Source organism: Podarcis raffonei, chromosome 1 (genome assembly GCF_027172205.1).
Source record: "Podarcis raffonei isolate rPodRaf1 chromosome 1, rPodRaf1.pri, whole genome shotgun sequence".
NCBI classification, from domain to species: Eukaryota; Metazoa; Chordata; class Lepidosauria; order Squamata; family Lacertidae; genus Podarcis; species Podarcis raffonei.
In genome coordinates this window covers 44,195,823-44,205,858 of record NC_070602.1, presented here as the reverse complement: position 1 = coordinate 44,205,858, position 10,036 = coordinate 44,195,823, and the positions used below count along the sequence as shown (strand labels likewise).

At 43.2% G+C, this 10,036-nt stretch overlaps 1 protein-coding gene across 2 annotated transcripts in view; it reads left to right on the top strand.

Annotated features, from left to right (window-relative positions):
* The first annotated feature begins 3,052 nt into the window (after window positions 1-3,052).
* Window positions 3,053-10,036, top strand: part of SPTBN5 (spectrin beta, non-erythrocytic 5) — a 101,869-nt gene continuing 94,885 nt past the window's right edge. For both annotated transcript variants that reach the window (XM_053383396.1, XM_053383406.1), the window contains exons 1-5: window positions 3,053-3,144; window positions 5,656-5,772; window positions 7,250-7,417; window positions 8,842-8,958; window positions 9,430-9,587. In XM_053383396.1, coding sequence (XP_053239371.1) covers window positions 5,662-5,772; window positions 7,250-7,417; window positions 8,842-8,958; window positions 9,430-9,587 — 554 coding nt within the window. In that variant the 5' untranslated portion in view covers window positions 3,053-3,144; window positions 5,656-5,661. The remainder of the gene's footprint in view (window positions 3,145-5,655; window positions 5,773-7,249; window positions 7,418-8,841; window positions 8,959-9,429; window positions 9,588-10,036) is intronic.

Sequence of the window (10,036 nt, the reverse complement as noted above, 5' to 3'; positions counted from 1 at the left end):
TACATTACAAGTGTCATTGTATTCCTGCCAATGATTTCAGCTGTTTACAGTGGTCTCTCAGATATGTTAAAAAATTATTCCAGTCTTTTAAGAATACTTGGTCTTCCTGATTTCTGATCTTTCCCATCAGTCTAGCAATTTCTGCATATTCCATCAGCTTGGTCTGCCACTCTTCTCTGGTCGGTACTTCTTCTTTCCATCTCTGGGCAAGAAGCATCCTTGCTGCTGTTGTTGCATACATAAACAGTCTTTTATTTTCTTTTGATGGTTCCGCACCTGCAATGCCTAACAAAAAAATGCCTCTGGTTTTTAAACAAAAGTTATCTTAAAGATTTTTTTTCAGCTCATTATATATCATTTCTCAGAAAGCTTTTACCACCCCACATGACCCCCACATATGATACGACATAGCCTCCTTCCTTTTACATTTCCAGCATACATTTGAACTGGTTCTAAACATTTTCACAATTTTGTTGTTGTTGTTTAGTCGTTTAGTCATGTCCGACTCTTCATGACCCCATGGACCAGAGCAGGCCAGGCACTCCTCTGTCTTCCACTGCCTCCCGCAGTTTGGTCAAACTCATGCTGGTAGCTTCGAGAACACTATCCAACCATCTCGTCCTCTGTCGTCCCCTTCTCCTTGTGCCCTCCATCTTTCCCAACATCAGGGTCTTTTCTCTTCTCATTAGGTGGTCAAAGTATTGGAGTCTCAGCTTCAGGATCTGTCCTTCCAGTGAGCACTCAGGGCTGATTTCCTTAAGAATGGATAGGTTTGATCTTCTTGTAGTCCATGGGACTCTCAATTTTCTTCGCAATTTTGCTAGGTGTCAAATACCAACGGTACATCACTTTCATATGGGTATGGAACTACTTCTGTCCACTTACTCCCAGCTGCATAATCAACATGCAGTGGTACTGCACAACCGTGTTCGGATTGGTAGCAGCCACAAACATCAACCTCGCACTCAAGGTGGCCCTGAAGAGCACCATAAATTCAAAATGCTAGACTCCTCCTCCACCAGCAACTGCCATCTCATGCTCCATTTCCGTTGGCCAGCATTTTGTGCTCAGGCCGCTTGCCCTTGAGTGAGAGCAGCAGGAGAAGAACCCTTTTGCTGTGACTCCCCATCCTTCTGGCGCTCTTAAAAAAACAAAACAAAATGAAAGCTCACTTATTCCTAGCATCCAGAGGTGGAGGAAGCCTCTTGGGCACCTAGGGCGGTGCGCCCAGGGGCAGGGCGAACTGCCCATAGGAGCAGGGCAAAGCGCGTGGCACCCACAGGGACAGGGCATGCTGTAAGGCCTCAACCACCCTACAGTTGGGGGGGGAGGCAGCAGGTGGACAGCGTGGAGCCTGTGGGTGCCTGAGACATGTGGTTTGGGTGCACTGCAGGCCCTGCAGTGAGTGCTGCCTGCCATTTTGTCACCCCCCCTCAGTGGGGACACCCGGGGAGAGCCGCACATACTGCACTCCCCCCCTTGCTACGCCCTTGCTAGCATCATCAGATTTTGCTTGTGGCTGCATGCAAGAAGAAACCAGAAAGGAAAGTGAAATGCAATTTCTTCCCAGTGAGGCTCACTGCCATTCACTTATTGTACAATCTCTGTGGGGGTGGAGAAGTATACTCTCTGGCTTATACAAGCAGAAAGGAGCTAATGAGACAATCAGTTATGTGAACAAGCCATTTAGAAAATGATTAAATCAGATGTATTATGGAAACTATAACACATGGCGGCCTGATTCACAATGCAAGGTTACCAACTGGTATTTCACAGGAGGCAATAAACGTGTCAAATCTTGAGGCTTTTGCCTGAAGTAAAGATAAAGGTAAAGGGACCCCTGACCATTAGGTCCAGTCATGACCGACTCTGGGGTTGCAGCGCTCATCTCGTTTTATTGGCCGAAGAAGACTGCGTTTGTCCACAGACAGTTCTTCCGGGTCATGTGGCCAGCATGACTAAGCCGCTTCTGGCGAACCAGAGCAGCGCACGGAAACACCGTGTACCTTCCCTCCAGAGCGGTACCTATTTATCTACTCGCACTTTGACATGCTTTTGAACTGCTAGGTTGGCAGGAGCAGGGACCGAGCAACGGGAGCTCACTTCGTCACAGGGATTCGAACCACCAACCTTCTGATCGGCAAGTCCTAGGCTCTGTGGTTTAACCCACAGCGCCACCTGCGTCCCTTTGCCTGAAGTACTGAGTCACAATTATTGCTTTAATTATGGAACTGTAAGCAGATTTCCTAACAGTTCAGGTACAAAAGAGCAGAACATCACTCCACTTATTGGAAACTGGAAGGGCAGCCATTTCTTTGAAGAATGTAAGCCTGTTGCACAAGTGGTGAAAATTAGGGGTCCCCAGGATTATTCGGGTATCTTGTTTTCTTTTGATCATTACTCTCAGGTCCTGCTGTGTTCCATTACTACTGAAAATCAGCTTCCTTAGCACAAAGTTTGATGAACCTGAAGGAATGCTCAAATTTCTTTGTTCTTTTTATATGATTGATTTTTCTGTGTTTTTATATAGAAAAACAGTTCTTATATTTATCTGTAAGCTGCCTTGAGTCTTTGTCAGGGAAAAAGCAGGGTGTGTGTGTGTTATTTTATTCACATCAGCCCAAAGGGTCATATTACATGGAATAAACTTTTGGCAGGCTACCAGCACCCAATGGCCCAATATTGTAAATTAACTTATTAAATGAAGGCTTTCTAATTCCAACACTTGGCATTTATTTTTATACTTATATTGGAATTACCTTTGTCATTTACAGCCTTGTACTATGGGCCAGGTAGTGACTGGGATCATCTACTCCAACTTAGCGTGGGAGGTACATATTTTCTTTATCATGATTACCTGCCAGCATCAGAGCCCAACTTCCTGTTCTAGTACATTATGTCAGCATCTGAACTGCTGCAGATATATCATAACCCTTCTGCTGAGAACCTTTACCCCCAATATTCTAATGACCTTTTCCCTCCCCGGCCAGGTGTAGAGTTTTCATATAGATTATAAATACTTTCTCACTGTCACAGTATTCAAAGGTCACTTTGAATGCCAGAATAAACCAGCAGTTCTGGAGTAAAAGTGTTCTATTGAATGGTGTCTTGCTGGCTTTCAAAGGGACATCTTTACAAGGCTGGGTAAGTTTAGACTTCAAGGAATTCCTTTGCTTTCTGTGGATGGGGCAAATGAGGGTATAGGCGTTTGAGTAATCTCAGAATTGCTTGAAGACAAATGTTATCCTTGCGAGAAGGTATGTTCTTACAAGTGACAGGCGAGATGTTCTAAAAAGAACTGACAGTCCTATTGTATGGTACTGCATGTGCAAAAAAAAAAAAGTAAGTGAAGAAATGACAACTAAACAGAAAGCATAATCATTTTTAGCTGATTTTGGTTGACAAATGATCCAGCCATTTTGCCGGGACCAGAGGTTAAGCAACAGAAAGGCAAGGAGGATAATGTATCTTCTTCAGGAAGAAAAAAAGTGCTGAGGACTTCCCGAAATGTGTGGGAGCTGGTGAATTGTGGGCAAAAATCCCTCCTTCCGGCAGTTGCCTTGAAGGGTGAAAGGACTGCTTCAGAAAATTAGATTTCTGTAGCTTTTTGAAAATAGTTAATTCTCCCATTGTGCGGGAGGACCCTTGAACTTGTTGTGGAGTCCTGTGTATGAACTGAAAAGTAGGGTCCCAGCATTTTGTCTTCCCAGAAGTACATGTCGCTGGGATATATTTCGCCAGCAAATAGTGACCGTCATCATTTAAACAATATTTGAGCACACTTCATAAACAGTGAATCAGGTCTAAGGAGGCTTTGGTTGTGGGTCATCTACCACATCCCCTAAGACGAGATCTGACCACAAAGATCTTTCAAGCACCACTATTCAGTCACTGCGCCATAAAAGTTGGTTGTGGGGAGCCCAAGTACATTTTTGGGTGAACCAATTGTGTCCTGTGTGTTGGATTTGTTAAGTAAGAAATGATGGCATCTCACACAAATGCTAATTTTTCTGATGTTTTGATGAAGCTAATCATCAAAGAAATTATTTTTTATATAGCAAATATTAACTAACCTAACCAAGTTCATATTACAAATGTGGGAAAATAAGGAAAATGGCTTTAAAACAAGGAGCATCTCCTTGGTGTACAAATTAGGCAGGCAGAATGCTGGTTTCTTTCTTCAGAAAGCACAATTACCGTACTTAGAAACTAGTGCAAGTGGAACCTGAAAAGCAGGCTGTCATTAAGAGCAAACTGAGTTAATACATGAGGTTTACCAAGGAGTCCAGCACTCTTGCGTATGCAAAAGATACCTCTCCTCAAGTAGGGGCCCATCAACAGGAGGCAGCTACTTGTTTGGGGAGCCCTTGCCCTCAACTCAATCTCTGAAACTGCTTCCAAGATCTCTTTGTTAGTAACAGGAAGCTTATACTGAGCCAGACATTTGGTCCATCTAGCTCAGTATTGTCTATTTCAAGGGTTCCCAAAGTATGGTTTGTGAACCACATTCAGGTGGTCCCTGGCATGGCTGTAAAAATAAAATTATAAACCATGCAGCTTCTAGTATGGCCTGTTACATACAACAAGCAGGCAAACCACGAAGTGTTTGACCAAGACCCTCAGAAATATTCAAGTGGTCCATGGGGGCAGGGGGAGCTTGGAAACCTCTGGTCTAGACTGGCTGGCAGCATCTCTTCAGGGTTTCAGGTAAGTAGTCTTTCTCATTCCTACCAGGAGATGTCAGGGATTGAAACTGGAACTTTCTGCATGCAAAGCACACTACCACTGAGATTGGCCACTCCCCCAAATTGCTAAGACTGCATTCTTTGGGTTCTTTGTCTTTCAATAAAACCAGAAAAGAGAATAGAAGAAAGACATGCCCACCCCCACTATTTCAATGTTGAAAAGCCAAAACTAGTATTTAAGTTTTTCTCGTACAGTTTTGTTAACACTTTAATCTGATAGGTAAAGGTAAAGGGGCCCCTGACAGTTAAGTCCAGTCGTGACCAACTCTAGGGTTGCGGCGCTCATCTCGCTTTATTGGCCGAGGCAGCCGGTGTACAGCTTCTGGGTCATGTGGCCAGCATGACTAAGCTGCTTCTGGCGAACCAGAGCAGTGCACGGAAACGCTGTTTACCTTCCCGCCGGAGCAGTACCTATTTATCTACTTGCACTTTGACATGCTTTCAAACTGCTAGGTTGGCAGGAGCAGGGACCGAGCAACGGGAGCTCACCCCGTTGCGGGGATTCGAACCGCCCACCTTCTGATCAGCAAGTCCTAGGCTCTGGTATAACCCACAGCGCCATCCGCGTCCCTTTAATCTGATACCTTTCCAAAATGTACTCAGCTTAATAGAGATCTTCCTTGGTTGTTCTCAACTTATTAGTTGATGGGTAGCAGCACCCACTTCCTTTTGGCAGGAAATGCATTGCAGGACGTGTGAAATTGGCTCTGACCAGAGAGGAAGTGAAACGGAAGAACGTGGGCTCTCAGATTTGGCTGGTAGTTTTCTGTTGAATGCATAATCTGGTGCACATTCCTTGGCTTCAAGGAGAACAAGAAAGCTAAAGAATGCATGAGAATTGGCAGCAAGCTGGGGTGGGTGATGCATGGTTATTTTTGGAGGAGTCATGCTGGAATGTTTCTGTTTTTAGGGCACCATGGAGGAAGAATATGTACAAGGACAGTTCAAAAAGCTGCAGGAGCAGCGTATGACCATGCAGAAGAAAACGTTCACCAACTGGATCAACAATGTGTTCTACAAACATGGTGTAGGTACTTTCCTCAAGCTCCTTCAGATGTGATCAGCTTAAAGACTTCCTTGGTGGAGTGACAAACAACTCATGGAAAGCCCCTGACAAACTTTATCCATACAGTATCATTAACTGCGAGCTGCAACAGTGTAAGCAATGGATTTTGAACTTCCATTGACATCTAAAGTTACCTCATTCAAGATGGCTGCAAAACAAACACCAGCCTGGGCAAAGCATTAGTGCAGCACCTGAAACCATTGTGCCTTAGTACAATTTGCTATTACTTAAACATTTTAGTGACTTGACAACTGCAATTTCCTGTCACAGATAGAGGTACAGATAGAATTTCCACAGCTTCTCAAACTCTGTAGGTTTTCAGTCAAGGCCTTTTACCCATTCAGCTGTGAGTCATCAGGTTGTACTTGTCAAGATGTATGTGTCATCCTTAATACTTTAGTTTACACCAATTACAAGCTAATATAATATTTATGACTAGGCAGTTAATGTTTTAACATCAACCCAGAAGGTATTTCAGCTGTCAGAGCTGGACCAATACATTTTAATCATTCATTCATTTACAGTAATTCCATTTATGAATTGCTTCATCAGAAACATCTCAGTGATTAACAGTGACCGCACCAATAATGAAAGCAGTAAAAGCAATTCCATGTATTAAAAAAACCCAATTCAAATCCAGTACAGATAAAGACTGTAGTGACAATAAAATCTCCACTTAAAAGGCTTCGACGTGCACCAAAAAGATGCTAGAGGTGGCACCTGTCTGATATGCGAGAGGGAGGTTCACAGTTGGTGCCTCCACACTAAAGGCCTGATTCCTAGTCATAGGGAACAGACCTCTGGATGAGATGGTATCTGCAGGAGGCCCTCTCCAGTAAAAGCACAGTGATTGGTTGGGAATTATAAGGGGCGAGATCAGATATCCAGGTACCAAGCCTGGTACCAAGGTTTTGCATACATGTGCTAGCTGCTTGAACTTAGCCTGGTAGCGAATCAGCAACCAGAGCTACTGCTTTTTGTTGCAGCTTCTGGAACAAAGATTGACCTTTTAAAGTTGCAGTCAGAAGTTCCAAACTGTTGCTAAAAATGTGTTTTAAATGAAGATTCTGGCAGCGTATCAGCCAATGGATTGAAGGCTGCAAATATTCCAGTCACCCTTTTAGCTGACTAGAATAGGGGATATTTGTCAAGAATCCATGGAGGACACTGTAGGTAAAGGAATACGGAGAAGTTGTTCAGACTTACCTATAGTTTCTTTCCATGTGCAGTCCTGTTCAGAATATTAAATGATGTGAATTCAATTGGCTTAGAATCAAATAATTTCTCTCTTCTCTTCTCTTCTCTTCTCTTCTCTTCTCTTCATGCCAGTCAAACAGCAATTACAGCACTTGCTTGCCATTATTTATCCTTGTGTGACATCTGTCCATGTCATTAGCTGTGAAATTTTGGCTGAATTCTTTGATGCTTCATTTTGCAGGTGGACATTAGAATTCATGATCTCTATACTGAACTGAAAGATGGCATTTATCTCCTGCAGCTGTTAGAGCTGCTGTCTGCTGAGCAACTGCCCAGACCAAACAAGGGCAAAATGAGGGTTCATTTTCTGGAGAACAACAGCAAAGCTATCCAATTCCTCAAAACCAAGGTGAGTGAGAATGTAAAGGTACAATGCAGACTTGTCAAGTTGCAGGACAGTGTGAGGTTGCATATTTATAAATTTATGTTTAATCTATATTCCGTCAGGTGTCATTGGTACACAAATTTAAAGAAATTCTCTATAAGAGTAATGTTAATTAACAGTAATGGAACAGTTTTAAACCATTGTTTCAGTCCCATAAAAAGGTTAAAGTCTTCCCCCTATTTCATTTTTAATGTTGGAGATAGTTGATATATTTTGATAATTGTGTGTGTTCTGTGTGAATCAGGTGCTTTTCCTCAGCCACTCTTGGCAGCTTATAGCATATCTAAAAACATAAAACACCAAGCATTAAAAACCTCCTGATACAGGGCTGCCTTCAGATGTCTTCTAAAAGATGTATAATTCTTTATTTATCTCCTTGACATCTGGTGGGAGGGCATTCCACAGGGAGGACGCCACTGCCGAGAAGGCCCTCTGCTGAGTTCCCTGTAACTTTGCTTCTTGCAGTGAGGAAATCACCAGAAGGCCCTCGGTGCTGGACCTCAGTATCCAGGCTGAATGATGGGGGTGGAGACGCTCCTTCAGGTATACTGGACTGAGGCTGTTTAGGGCTTTAAAGGTCAGCACCAACACTTTGAATTGTGCTCGGAAACATACTGGGAGCCAGTGAATTTCCTTTAGGACCGGTGTTATATGGTCCCAGCAGCCACTCCCAGTCACCAGTCTAGCTGCCGCATCCTGGATTAATTGCAGTTTCTGAGTCAACTTCAAAGGTAGCCCCACGTACAGCGCATTGCAGTAGTCCAAGCGGGAGATAACTAGAGCATGCACCACTCTGGCAAGACAGTCTGCAGGAAGGAAGGGTCTCAGCCTGCGTACCAGGTGGAGCTGTTAGACAGCTGCCCCAGACACAGAATTGACCTGTGCCTCCATGGACAGCTGTGAGTCCAAAATGACTCCCAGGGTGCTCACCTGGTCCTTCAGGGGCACAGTTACCCCATTCAGGACCAGGGAATCCTCCACACCTGCCTGTCTCCTGTCCCCCCAAAACAGTACTTATCTCTTGTCAGGATTCAACCTCAATTTGTTAGCCACCATCCATCCTTCAACCGCAGATTGGCAAAGTTGACTGGAACTGATGGGAGTTGCAGTTGAACAACACCTGAAGGGCCATAGGCTGACCACTTCTGCTATGTCCACCCATCCCTCCATCCGTTCATTCTTCAAAAAATTTCCCCATGAGTTTCCAGGGCAGGTTACAACAATGTAAAAATACAACATTGAAACTAGTTAAAACAAGTTTAAAGCCTCAAGTTGTAGAAAGTTGTGTTTTTACATTGTTGTAACTTGCCCTGGAACCTCATGGGGTTTATAGAAACAAACTGACAATGGTAATAATTGCTGAAAAGCTACATTTGTGCATTTAACAGGTACAGGTGAAGGTAATTGGACCTGAGAACATTGTAGATGGGGACCGAACTCTTATTCTGGGTTTAATGTGGATAATTATCCTCAGATTTCAAATTGCATCCATCAGACTTGATAAGGTAAAACCGTTCTTTAAAAGCCTTTGTCCTCTTTGCTTTGTGAGAATGATCAGCTCTTCTGTTGTTTCAAAATGTCCTTGATCCCTAGCAAACTGAAATTTGACTCTTAGGTTTATACAGTAATTAGATTGAAAGCCTAGTCTAAGTAAAGGATTCAAGTGTTTGCATGTGAATAGGGGAAGTGGCAGAGAGAGAGACTCTTTACTTGAGGGTAATTTAACTTTAACTAGCACAGTAACTCCCACCACCAACACCAACTGTAATATGCATCTAATAATAAGTGGTTAATAAACTGTAGAAAATGCCTCACTAAATTTATAATTATAAATCCTTACATTTCAGTTTGTAGGGGGGGGGGAAGGTTTCATCCTAGAGCAAACTTGTGAGAAATTTTCAAATCTGGATATGTTGTTGAATGGCAGATTTTCAGTTATATATGCAATTGTCCTTTTCTCCTTGGTGTGTTTCTAGGAAGAGTTTGGAGCTAAAGCCAATGTCCTTTCTGCCAATGATGCTCTGCTGGTCTGGTGCCAGTATAAGACTGCCAGCTACCCCAATGTCAATGTGAAAGACTTCTCCAAAAGCTGGAGTGACGGGTTAGCCTTCAATGCACTCATTCATGCTCACAGGTAAAGGAGAACTAGGAGATCCTGCAGCAGTAGCTCAGACTTTCCTGTAATTCTTTAATGGAGAAGGTGATCAAATCTGACAAGTTGAATAATTTTTTGCGCACAATATCATGTTAGACAAATGGAAATTATATATTAATGAGCTCAGAAAGGTTACTAGAGATAAAAAGGTGCTTTTCAAAAAATGTAAATTGGATTCCACAAGGATTGGGATGGGTTGGGATAAAGAATTTGGAATTTTCACAACCTTTGGTGCAGGACTTCTGAGCTCCCAAAAATAGGTTTCTCTCTCACCTAGCCCTTAACATCAGAAGCCAAGTTCATGCCCTGACACCAGAACCCACCTTCCTAGTTGCAATAAGCTGTTAGGGGCTTGAACTGGGCAATAGGGATTGTTTCTAAACTTCAGATTTCAGTTTCTCTTCCACCTCCCATGGTATCCTTTGTGC